We start from the raw sequence: 12,990 nt of genomic DNA, 5'->3' as shown, positions 1-12,990 counted from the left end.
AACGCCTAAAGTGTGAACGTCTATAATAAACTATAATAATTAACAGTTCAATTTTGTTGTTCGAAACTCTGAATATGTTTACATAACGTAGTTTTTTTTTAAAACAACTTAAGTCGAAACAAAACAACTTCTATAAATAAAAACACGTTATCTTGTAATAAGAATAGCCTAATTAGAAAATATATATCATTCTTTATGTGTTTGTTTATAAACCTCTAAAGGAATATAGCTTTTAATTAGCTTAAAGCACTCTATAAAATGCATTAACGTCTCGCGGCGTCGTTACATCTCGAAGGGAACGTAAGAGACGTCAACGGAGCCCTAACATCAATAAATACACCAGCAAAACGCCCCCGTACATCACTCAGACATTAATGCGTTTCCCTAATTAAATAGACCTATAAACAGTTACCCGAACGTAAATAAACGTCCTAGTCGTTCAACGCTTCCATAAAACTGTAAAAATACCACAAATTCTCCATAAGAATCTAATGTATTTAGGATTTATATCGTCTTATTAAAGTTTGAATAATAAACTTATTTTACCAAAAAGTTATACAATAAATGATAAATATACAAATTAAATTAATGATTATCATTATGAATCTATGTAGACTCAGCGATCGATTGTAAGAGATAATATTTATAAGAAAGGCGCTTACCTTGAGTGTACGTAAACAAATATACAAAACCCAGCAAAAAAATCCAGTTCCCAACACCAAATCGAAACATTTCTGTCCGGCACATATTTAAACGCACTGAAACTACACTTCACAACAGGTTTTAATTCATCATTATCACATTTTCACACAAAAATCGCATTAAAATCAAATAGCACTTCAAGCGACGCAATGCCGATGGACCACCGTACGATCCGCCATTTTCGTCAGCCTGCTACTGATACGTTCGGATATCCAGCTCGAACTCAATAATGAAAGGTCATTGTCCGGAACAATCATGTTAGGGACTAGTGTGAACTCAGCCGATTTAAGTATGTTTGGACTGAAGATAGATACAAAAACGAAAAAGAAAATTATCTATGGATTAAAGAATAGACATTTTTTTACTTTTTGCGTTATATTATTGCAAGAACAAGTATTTTTAATATAAAAAATATATATATTGAATATCGAAAATATTTAACTTTTACTAATTTTAATTATGGATTTTGTTTAATACATATTTTTGACAACAAATTTTTATAAAAAAATATTAAAATGGGGAAATATTTTCTTAGATTTAACTTACTAACAATCACTAATTGTATATTTGATCAAAATAGAGAATTATAAATAAATAAGAGTTAAATGTATTTTAATTGATTTGCTTTAAACATTAAAAGAACTCAAGCTCCGTTTCGTTACTCCATTAATCGTTCACTAAAATAGGTTTGTTTGTAATCTGTGCTACACGTCAAATTTTATGTCTTTAGAGTTGTCATACCCGACAGTCGACAGAAAAGTATAAACTATCAAAACGCTTTTGATGCTTACTTGACTCAGATTTTGAATAAAAAAATACATTTTTTAAATGGTGTAGCACCCTAATTAATTATAAAATGGAGCTTATTTACTCTATGAGACGTAAACCTTTAAAATGTGAACCGCCCCACTTCGACATGTAACTATTTATTTTAAATTCCGCGATTACTTATCAAACTCAGATCTCGTGAAGTTCAAGTTTTGAACAAAACAGTTAATTGTACTGTATGAAATAAAATATAATAAATTGTACGATATTCCTCCTTTTTCAGCACATCAGATCCAGAAATAATTAGGCCTATTTGTACTATATCGACTTGCAATATCATTGCTTTCACATCGTTGACGGAGCTGTCCGACTGTGATGGGGACACTTGGGGTGGTCACGTCTATGTTTGTGATCTTGACACACCGTGGGATAGCCATAAAGTTACTAGCACTGTGCATCCTGTGAGTAACATTTTAATTCTACAACAAGTAACCCTAGTAGTAAATATGCAACTCCAAAACTTCTCGAAACTCTCTATTAGGAAAAAGGCTTAGAGTTTATTGTACTATGCTCAATTAATTAAAAAAACAAAATCAAGTTGCAAGCAGTTTTTCATATAAATTAAAATTTCTATCTATTTGGTTTATGAGTGCAATTTATGAGTAAATTTCTAATTTATTTTCAAGTGTCAACAACATTTCAAATAATAGTTGACTAATAGATAAACTACACATGTACTAATTTATATTACCAATTTGATTGATGATAATGATGTACTCTTTCTAGGTATCAGCATTAGAATGGGATGGTGAGGGTAAGCAGCTCTTAGTAGCAACTACAGTGGGAGAGGTGTCTGTGTACGGCCAGAAAGACTTTCTCCTCAATGAATGGACGTGTTTGTACACTGCTACCTTCCCAGGTAAGTGTAACACTATCACAGCTGTAAGATTAATACCTTTATTAGTCTAGCTTTTATTACATGTAAACCTAAAACCATATTATTATAATTTAGTTTCTTTTCTTGGTGTCTGGGAAGGTACCACCCATTCATCAGATATTCTACTGCCAAACAGCAGCATGTTGTGTTCTGATTTGAAGAGAAGTCAGTGTAACTATAGGCTCAAAGGACATAGCTTCTTAGTTCCCAAGGTTGGTGCATTGGTGATGTAAAGAATAGTTAATATTTCTTATAACTTCATTAACTACATCACAAGGCTCATTTGCTAGTCCTCCTATCTATTATATAAAAAAAAATATATCTAAATTCTGATCATCATCATTCCAACATTATCTTATTTACTATTAAATATTTAAAAATGCATGCAAAAGTCTACTTTACTAAAAAAGATTTTGACTTTTAGATATAATTATCAATTAGATTTTTAATTCAGTTACATTTATAATAACATTTGAGAATAAAATAAACAGATTGTATTGTACAATAACTCTTAGGGCCAGTTATAAAGGCCTTGTACCTGTAGTTACATAAGCTAACTCGCCCTTTTAACTTAAATAATGTAGTTTATGAATGGACTGTACCTACCCAGATCTATTTGTCCAAAGACATACCAAGTAATTAATATTATATTAATCAAATATTGTTTCAGGGGAACACATAATTAAGGCAACATTTTTCCACAATGGTCGAAGAGTTCTAGCATTAGAAAAGAAACCGGATGCTCCGGTTAGTGAAAGAATACAAATCCTGAGGTCAACGCCAACTTTGAAAGGCTTCGGGTAATACATGTTTTATTAAATAATATTTTTATACTAAAAGTAATATAACAATGATTACAATTTTGTAACATTTAATTGATTTTATTTTTCTATATAAGCATGGTGCTGGGAGCTTTTTTTTGTAATAGGTAAGAAAACACCCAAATGTACCTGATAGTGGGTTGTCACCACCAACCATAAAAATTGGTGTTGTAAGAAATATAAGGTAAGTAAGGTATAGTAAGGTACCATCAACGATGCAATATATAGTTTCTGTGGCAAAAATATTTTCATGATGTAATTCAATATATGCAGGAAATGATTATTAATATATCATTAACGCTAGATGGTCTTAAGCGTCATAGTCATTATCTGTATGGGCAGTGGTGTCGCGTGTCGCGGTGCGTGCGTCATATCAAGCACAGGACTGGTGGGTGCGCTGCAAGCGGGAGAGGGGACACGTGCACAAGTCGCCAGCGACTGCCTTCGTTCGCCGCGAGACCACATCTGTGCTGCTTCCATCGCGCATAAAAGTGGGTATTGGTTTATTGCAACAAAGACAAAAATTACATATAAAATATTTTAAATTTGAATTATAAAAATATTAGGTGTCTCTCAAGGTACAATTTTAGGCCCTTTTTTTTTGCTGAGCTATACAAATGGTATAGCTAAAACAAACTTACTTAGATTGTTTAACTTTAAGTTTTATTATTAAATATATATTATTTTAATTTTTATATACAGTTTATCTTATGTTATAACGTTTAGGAAAATATTTAATTGATAAGATTAAAATTATTTTTATTATATCTTAGGTTACAAATATATTAATTTCTCTTTATTTGAAATGACGCGTAGCTCTAATGCTTCAGACGGAAACCTGCTGGTGGCGGCGGCGTGGCGGCGCGGCTCCAAGCGCGGCGTGCGCTGCGCGGTGTGCTCCGTGCTGCGCTCCAACACCTCGCGCGCCTCCCCGCTGGCCGTGCAGCTGCAGCCGCTGCCGACCGTCTACCTGCTGGACGACGACATCTCGCCCGGTGAGTCATGCGAGTCGAAAGTATGTGTACCAGGCGGCATCACAATTTAAATTTGAGGAAGTGTTATTGGTCTTCTTGGGATGCTGGATTCCTTTGCCGGTCTGGATAGTATTTGGCTAGTCTGTTAATTGTCAAAACGTCTGTACTAAGACTTGCGGACTTAGACAAAAGGCATTCATTATAATCACACAATGTCGTCTTAAGCAGAGTTCTGGTAATCTTCATAATACACCCCGGATTAAGACGGGCTTGTATACAAAAATTAAGAATAAGATCGTTTAGTAGCATTGTCCCGACTGAAGCCGCAGCATGCGGTCGAGATGAGCTCAATAATAAAGTCTGCTATTATTCGATTCCAGTTTCATTGTGTTGGTGGCTCCGGGACGACACGGACGCCCTCCTCATCGCTGGGAACAATTTAACTCTATGGAAACTCACGGAGCGATCTTATCCTGTGCACAAGTTACTATCGAAAGGTATGTGCAAACAATTAACTTCTTAACCAAATACATCAGCTCTATTAAATGCCAATAAAGAGAGCATCCCACTCGGTAGAACTTATTGAAGTTAGAATTGATATTATTTCCATGACATCCGACACGTTTCACGTTACACATACGATTTTGGTCATCGGGTGTTAAACGTTAAAAAGTAACATAATTATGTCCTCCCTCGGAGTTTGAACTTGTTTTACACCAAATTTCATCAAATGCGGTTCTATGGTTCAATTTACTTTACAATATTAGAATAGATGTAAACAAAGTATTATAACAATCGCTGCTTTTGTTAAGGCCCAGTACAAGGAAGCACGACGCCTGGCGGTGGACCTAAAACTTTGGATTGTTTCAATACTGTAGTGAGTATATAAAATATTATATTATCTGTGCTTGGTGCAATTACAGTGCCATTTTTTACATAAAATAAGTCAAAATAGTCTGACCGATGGTAAATAGTATTTAGACATAGCCGCTGAAATGTTAACTATTCCTTACAGCACCAATGCGCGACCAAAATTGAGAACTAAGATGTTGTGCCTGTTGATAAACTGAGAGATAAAAAGTTGAACGCTAAAATGGGTGTTCCTAGAGGATCCATTTTAGGTCCTTTTATATTTCTAGTATATACAAATGATCTTCCTTCCTATGTTGAAGGTATTTATATACAAAAATGGTTCACAACAAATCATGTAGTTATGGAAACTAAAAAAAACTAAATGTTTAACCTACCCAATGCTAGAAAACAAAATTGTAATTTGTTCTAAACAGTAATTTGAACGAAATTCAAAACTTCAAAACAAGGAAGCGCTTATCCTGATACATATGGTCTTGTATGTGGGGCGTACGACAATATTGCACACCGACAAATAGGTAGTGTTTGCCCCTAAAACTACTTTCAACGCGAGGGTCGAATGAGAATTTCGTGACTTGTACATTTGAAAGCATTTAGCAAAAGCAAAAATATTAAGCTTATCTTTGTTGTGGAGTTCCCACCTGTCATAGTAACTAGCGCGTTCGTTCCGCAGTCGTGGCAGCAGGCGGCGGCGTGGCCGCTGGAGGGCGGGGAGAGCGCCACGCACGTGTGCGCCGCGCGCCTGCCGCCCGCCGCGCACGCCGTGCTCGCCACCCCGCGCGCGCTGCACCTGCTGCCGCGAGACACGCACCACTATGTACGTACGCACGCGCACACACACACACACACACACACACGCGCTGCTCACGCCGTTCTCGCCACTCCGCGCGCGCTGCACCTGCTGCCGCGAGACACGCCCCACTATGTACGTACGCACGCGCGCACACACACACACACACACACACACACACACACACACACACGCCGCGCACGCCATTCTGTATTTTATCTTAAGCAATTGCTTTCGTAGATCACAAAATTTTTATTAAAGTAGATTTGTTTCTCACTTAAATCAAAGAATTCCACCAGAGTCCAGTAATCAAGTCTTTTTAGAAAGGGTGTTCCACAAGGATAAATTCTAAGTCCTTTTCTATTTTCAGTATATATGAATGACGATATACATATAACTTCCTGTTGTCACAATATCCTTACAACAATGGTTATAATAATATATATAAATATGATCAGCCACAATATAACATAATAACAACGCCAAGCGGACGCAACGGCTACTGACAACTATTTTATTTTAGAAAAAGATCTAGTACAAATTTCATCATCTTGCTGATCCTTCTACAACTTGAGCAGGTGGTAGCGTTACATTTAATTTAATTCTGTAACATGTACGCTATTATAAGCACTTCGCTATAAAGTATATAATATACAATATTCGCTAAATAAATGCTTTAAGGGTCACACACTTGAAAATAATATTTTCTTAACATTTGTGTAATTATACATAACTGCCCAAAATAGTGTTATGATTTCAGGGTTCATGTTTGTGGGTTGTGTGATTGTAGAGTCCTTACATCAATTCGAGTGACGCTGGCTACATTTACTACAGGGTCTTATAATAATAATTATTTTTTAATTTGAAAATGTCTTCTAACATTTCGTTCATTACATTTCATTATGTGATCAAACTTTATCGTCGTTTATTTCCGTAGCTGGTTTCCCGTCCAATCGTGTCGAATGGCACTTCAGCACCGGAAACAGCGGCCGGCGCGGGGACTCCTCCCAAGAAGATCAAGTACGGGCCCGGACTAGCGCCGGTGAGTGGGGCTCCAACCTGGAAGCCGAAGACAGAAACTCATCTGGTTAAATGCTTTGATTTTTATTGACTTAAAACATTTTATATAAAAATCTTGTTAGTTTTCGCTCGCGGCTGAGAGGGGGGGGGGGGGGAGATTGCAGGTGTTAGGTTACCTATGTCCTTTTGTATGACGTCTGAGTAGTTAAGACGTACAAACGTAACTAACTAATTAATGAACTCAGCTTCACATTTTCTAATAATATTAGCTGTTACTCGCCGCTTCGTCGTGCGCTTAATAAAAGAAAACGTGAAACGAATTAAAAAATGAAAAGCCTAAAAACGTCTATGAATACTTCCAGTCTCATACGGTAACGTTCGCACAAAAATATATAATGTAGACTTAGGATCTCCTGCTCGATGCTGAGATATCGTAACGTACGTATAGCGAAACCCTAATAAGAGGTTGCCACCGCTGGCCAGCAGAGCGGCGGCGCGGCCACGGTGTGGTGCGTGGAGCTGTCGGCGCTGGGCAGCGTGGCGGTGGCGCTGGACTCGCGCTCGCAGCTGCACGTGTACAAGCTGCTGCAGCCCGCGCCCGACGTGCGTGAGTATCGCACCCTCGCTCGTGAACGGGGACGACCATCGCCTGAGAGGTCTGGATCGAACCTGCGACTTTTTACATCGCTGGGCGACCTATAAACCATTGCGCTTTTGACGCTCTTGACGCATTGCACGCTACGCTATAGTTATTGTGTTCCATTGGGTTTTTTTATCGAAACATAAATAATACAATACAATAACTGTCTATCTCAGCGACTCCGCTGTCAGTGCAGCACGTAACGTCACTGCTCGAGTACTCCATGGTGTCCGGGTACGACTGCCTCGACGTACTGATGACTCTCAAATCGAATATCGTTGAAGCTGTGTACGAGAGGTACGTATGATACAAAACTGGCGCCCGACGTGGGGCAAGATGCCTTTGCCTTGATTAACTAAAAATGTAATTTCATGTTACTATAAAAGTAAATATCTGTGGCCATGTGTTACAATGCCTTTTTTATGTTTATTAAAATCAATTGTCCGATACGACGTTTTTTTTTTAAGAATGTTAAATTTCGGACAAGCTTTACTAAATTTTCATGGGCTTACTTTGTATCTGGAATAAATTTGTAACCCGTGAAGGAAGTCATGAAATCATTGTCAGGTAATCTACGAGATATTAAGCGACTTTCGGATCTACCAGTTACATCCACACTATAGGGAATGACCTCATAATTTGTAAGCTGTGGGTTCTTCTTTTTATTGATATGGAATTAATTTAACTCACAGATTGACGGAGAATTTCCAAAGACAAGCGCAATCGTTCCAACAGTATTACTATCACAGCTGGCTTAAACTGAGAATTTCTCTGTGCAGGTAAATCATTATAAGGTTTCCTTTTATTTTTTTTTGATCGATTGGATTACATAATTTATACTCAATAATATCACCAAATTATATTAAAATTTCGACCCTACTTGGATATGATTGAAATATGATTTAAACGAGCCGCCAAACGGGAAGTGGACACCGCTTTCCGTAGACACAGTGCACAGGCCCACATTGACAGAACGGCATGTGATCGCCCGCAGCCTGTCGGGCGCCTGGCAGAGCAGCGCGGCGGCGCTGTCGGCGCTGCAGCTGTGCGGCGCGGCGTGGGCGGCGTGCGCCGGCGCGCTGCGCGACGACAAGCCCGACGCGCTGGCCGCGCTCGCCGCGCTGCTGGACGACCACGCGCCGCCCGACCACGACAAGGTGCGCACTCACGCTCAGCCCGGTGCGCTCACACATACACGCACAGTCATTACGGGAAATCCCATTCGCACCGACTTCACCTGATAATAAAACTTATGGCTGATCGATTTGCAATTCCAGAATCTCCTAGCATTGGAGGCTAAAATGGATCTGACGAGCGAGGGGACGCTGCAAGCGCTGCAGCCGCTGCAAGCTCTTAGACGACCGTTGCAGCGAGCCCTGCACACGGCGCTCACGGCGCTGGCGGCGATGCAGCCTTCCAACTTGCATCAGATGCAGCATCAACACGGGTACGTACGCCACGGGCACGGTCTCGCAGGATGGCATTATTCTTATGTTGTGCCGCCCATGACCACCTGTGCCCCGTGCAGCTACGAGTTGTGGTGCGCGGCGGGCTCGGCGGGCGCGCTGCGGCGGCTGGTGGTGCTGGCGCGCGCGTGCGGCCGCGGGGGGGACGCGCTGGGCCGAGCGCTGTCCCGGCTCTCCATGCCCCACAAGCCGGACTTATTGGGTGAGGACCACATGCTGCATCTGTACTTGGAATTTTCATATCGTACCTTTTCTCAACATTTTTTCAGCAAAATCAAAATATTCTTTATTAAAGTATGCTTATAAAAGCACTTTTGAATCATGTTAGTGATGAATTAAATGTAAAGCACCACCCGTTCGGCAAGTGGATTCCTTCGAGAAGAGTCGGCAAGAAATTCGGAAGCTACTCTTTTCCACAATTTAGATTACACGAAATAAATACCTGTATGAATTGTTTTGGAGTTCAATTTTCTTCACAGTACCATATTGGTGCCATATTGGTGCCATATTGGTGCCATATTGGTGCCATATCTTAATATTTTCGTATTGGCTTTAATTTAATATAGTCTTCATATTGAAGTGTTAAAATTTTTAATTTCCACTTACTTAATTAGTTGCTAGGTTGCTTTTCTTTAAATAATTAATAACATGTGGTCCAAAAATTGAATAATATTACAATCTAGGATATAGGACTATACTGATAGTATTTTTTAACTTTTTGTAACAATAGTTACAGTAACCATGCAATTAACAAGGAAGGAAGGAAGGTAGGAAGCCAACATAAATAATGACTGCAATTAAATAAGAAATGATTAATTTAGAATTCAATCCAAATCAAATCAAAATGTTTTTTATTCAAGTAAACTTCGCAATGAAGCATTTTTCAATCGTCATTATTTAAGAACTACCACCGTTTCGGTTAGCAGCCTCAAGCGAGAAGAAATGGCAAGAAACTCGCATAGTTGCTCTTTTCAAATAAACAGATTTACAATGCTGTTATTCATAATTAGCATTCAATGAGTCCTGTGATGGAACCCGAGCCTAAATCCAGGTGTTTATTTTTTTTTAATTTATGTTAATCCATACCACATATCCCTTTAATTATATTTGTGCAAACCACGAGGACTAAGACATAACCTAAGTAAATTACAGTGACTATTTATATATCGGCAGCACAAAGACCACTAAGTAATGAATATAAAATGTTGTTGTTAGAGGAGTGTGCGTTGCTGTGCGCACAGGCACCGGCGCGTGTGTGGGACGCACTGCCGCGCTGCTGTGTCGCGGCGCCGCACGGACGGGCCTGGCCTCTCTTCGTAAGTATTTATTGTTATCTGATTGCTCTAACTATTTATAATTATGATATAGATATTGTTTTATTCTATAAATATAAATCTATTTACTATTAATATGTACCCACCAAACAGATACACAAAATTCTTACATATAGATAATTAAAATGGTACGTTGAATGGTGTAGAAGTTGTTCTGTTATCTCCATTATAAAGCCAGTTTCATCCACCACCACCCAGACATTTATACCATAAAATATTTTAACCATTCATTAGAGATATTTTGTGTCCTGTTTGGATTTAACTTGTATTATTTTATTTCTTATCTTCCGAGTATCTTTAGAAGTTGGGCGCAAAATCTTCTGCCATTGTCACAAATAAAAGAGATGACACATCAGAGAATAATTAGTTTATAATTTGAATAGTTTAGTGAAGATGATGAAGTCGAGTAGAAGCACAGTAAAACAACAGTAAAATTAATTGAATCAATTCATGGGAAAGGCTTTTACATATATATGATTTATATATATAACATGTTTATACGGTTAAAAGTACATATTTTGTTTTGCTTACTAAAATACTTCTATCAAGTACTCTAATTATCGAAGTTACAGTATAAGTTTGATAACTCAAACCGACCACGTCTGTTCAGTTCAGTGTATATAAGTGCACTCGTTAAAAATGTTACGAAGCATCGCCTCGAAAAGGTATCGCGCAAAGTAAGCAAAACAACAAATTAAAATGAAACCGTACAATATATTTTGCTCAAGATAATGAGTACTCTGCACAAAAAAAATATTGGAGAGGCTACTGGAAGTCTCGTATAAAAATACGTGCCAATAAATGGAATGAAACATACAAACAATAATAATTTAGGTTTGTAATTCATAAAAATAAAACGACAAAATAAGAATCGTCATAACATTGACTTTGACATAAAATGTCATGATTATAAATAATGTTCAGAATCGTAGTGTTGGCTGTACAAGCTAATTACCGTAAATATATAAAATTACGATGTTTTTTTTATTACAGTTTGAATATGGTGTTGAGCCAAAATCACTACGCTACGTGCCGGAGCCTCCGCCGTTCGCACAGTCCGATATAACGCCATCTTTGGATATGGATTCAATAAGGTATAATCTTACATGTAGATAAAACTTATTTTAATGCGAGTTAATGTTGTTGCCACGCGTAAAACTCTTACAACTATAAAAATTCTAATGAAAAAAATGTAAGAATACTATTTATTTACATAAAAAATCTTAAGTCTGAATGTCATGGTTGTTAGGTACATGTACTTGGGTGGGGGAAGACGTGCAGCACGCTGGCGGCAGTGCGGGCGTTGTGGAGCCCGTGCCCTTGCTGCCGCACAGCCTTCACGACATCCATTACAGAGGGCGTACGATGGACGATTCGTGGCTGCATGCAGGTAAGACCATTTTATTTAAAAAGTGGTAGGTTGGCTGTCAAATGAAAGGTCACTTTATGGTAAGTTGTCACCAATAGATAACACTGTAAGAAAAATATATAATCCCTTACATAATCGAGGAGCCACCATACTCGGAACTAAGATTATGTCTCTTGTTCCTTTAATAATACTGTCTTACTCACCTTTCAAAACAGAGCACAACAGTACTCAGCTGTTTTCCAGTAGAATATGGAATGAGTGGGTGGTACCTACCCAAAGCCCTAGAGTAGTAAATTAATTTGTATCTTGATACGGCTTGCCGTAAGCGTTGTGAAAGTATTTTAACAAAATTAGTCAATAAGATAAAGTTTTTTAAAGTCGCAACGATTTTATTGTTCATGTCTTTATAAAATACCCCTTTTTCAGATGTGGTGGGAAGTGGACCCTGGTATCGAACGTATAAACTTAAAATAGTCTTAAATCAATTGATGTAAATATTAGGTATAAATAAATGAATATTTTCCATTATGGTTTTTCAATTCACCTGTTCTAATTTTTTAACTTTAGTTAATAACATTAATTATTGATTGTTTATTTTTATTCCTGGTAACTCAGATTGTTATATATCTCGAGAACTACAAGTGAAATTCACTGCTACAGACAGGACTGCAGGTGTACATGCAGGTGTGTTTATACACCGACTGCGCTAATATTACTCGGGAAGACGTTGACGAAAAACGGAACAAGCTTGTCTGAAATCGAGTCTTTGTTAAGCAAAGTCTCGACTGAGCCTGACTGAACTAGATCCAATTCAACCTCAATGAGACTCAGCTTTGTGAGTTGACCGCTTAAAAGTCACTATTTGTCACAGTGAAAAAAAACAGTTCAATAAACCAATCGTCTTTTGTTTAAAAACTTCCTGACCGTTTTATTTAATTCCTGCTACGCATAAAAATATTGTATTGAGAAAAAAAACAATGTCTACCTCTTATTTGAATCAACTTAATATTTTTTCATTCTCGGGTGTGCAATTTTCAATTTTATATCTGGTAGTCATAATACAATGTTACCATAAATAAAACATTGCAAAATAACAAAGTTTTTTATTAAAATCAAATATCGAAACTTGTATTTATGCTTCGAAAACGTGCACTATTGCAATCGAAACCTTAGATTTACGTATTCCTGCGATTTGGTCATCGCTCTTACCATATTGTGCACAAACAGTCCTTAATTAATGTAGAATTTTTATAATCCAATACTATACCTACCACTAAATTACTTATATTCATAGGAATT

General features: G+C 37.7%; 1 protein-coding gene across 3 annotated transcripts; it reads left to right on the top strand.

Moving 5' to 3' along the window:
- The first annotated feature begins 1,461 nt into the window (after nucleotides 1-1,461).
- Nucleotides 1,462-12,216, top strand: LOC125074441 (mediator of RNA polymerase II transcription subunit 16). 3 transcript variants are annotated; one of them, XM_047685786.1, is made up of 20 exons: nucleotides 1,462-1,620; nucleotides 1,754-1,931; nucleotides 2,257-2,389; nucleotides 3,078-3,207; nucleotides 3,571-3,719; nucleotides 4,059-4,223; nucleotides 4,583-4,699; nucleotides 5,015-5,079; nucleotides 5,746-5,889; nucleotides 6,800-6,904; nucleotides 7,369-7,489; nucleotides 7,699-7,819; nucleotides 8,215-8,301; nucleotides 8,517-8,679; nucleotides 8,800-8,969; nucleotides 9,051-9,190; nucleotides 10,204-10,304; nucleotides 11,316-11,416; nucleotides 11,572-11,712; nucleotides 12,118-12,216. In XM_047685786.1, exons 1-20 carry the CDS (start codon nucleotides 1,559-1,561, stop codon nucleotides 12,152-12,154), a joined length of 2,430 nt encoding a protein of 809 aa, XP_047541742.1. In that variant the 5' UTR covers nucleotides 1,462-1,558; the 3' UTR covers nucleotides 12,155-12,216. The 3 variants fall into 3 exon arrangements, with proteins under 3 accessions (XP_047541742.1, XP_047541741.1, XP_047541740.1); XM_047685785.1 differs by having other exon boundaries at nucleotides 7,366-7,489; XM_047685784.1 differs by having other exon boundaries at nucleotides 6,800-6,949.
- The last annotated feature ends 774 nt before the right edge of the window (nucleotides 12,217-12,990 follow it).

Source organism: Vanessa atalanta, chromosome 27 (genome assembly GCF_905147765.1).
Source record: "Vanessa atalanta chromosome 27, ilVanAtal1.2, whole genome shotgun sequence".
Classification (NCBI taxonomy): domain Eukaryota; kingdom Metazoa; phylum Arthropoda; class Insecta; order Lepidoptera; family Nymphalidae; genus Vanessa; species Vanessa atalanta.
Note: the sequence above shows the minus strand (reverse complement) of the source record. Positions and strands in the feature narration are given on the sequence as shown.

Coding starts and splice junctions, on each gene's coding strand:
- LOC125074441 (XM_047685784.1), top strand. CDS start 1,559: ATGGAGCTTATTTACTCTATGAGACGTAAACCTTTAAAATGTGAACCG. Junction 2,390..3,077: donor GTACACTGCTACCTTCCCAG/GTAAGTGTAACA, acceptor ATATTGTTTCAG/GGGAACACATAATTAAGGCA. Junction 7,490..7,698: donor GCAGCCCGCGCCCGACGTGC/GTGAGTATCGCA, acceptor TGTCTATCTCAG/CGACTCCGCTGTCAGTGCAG.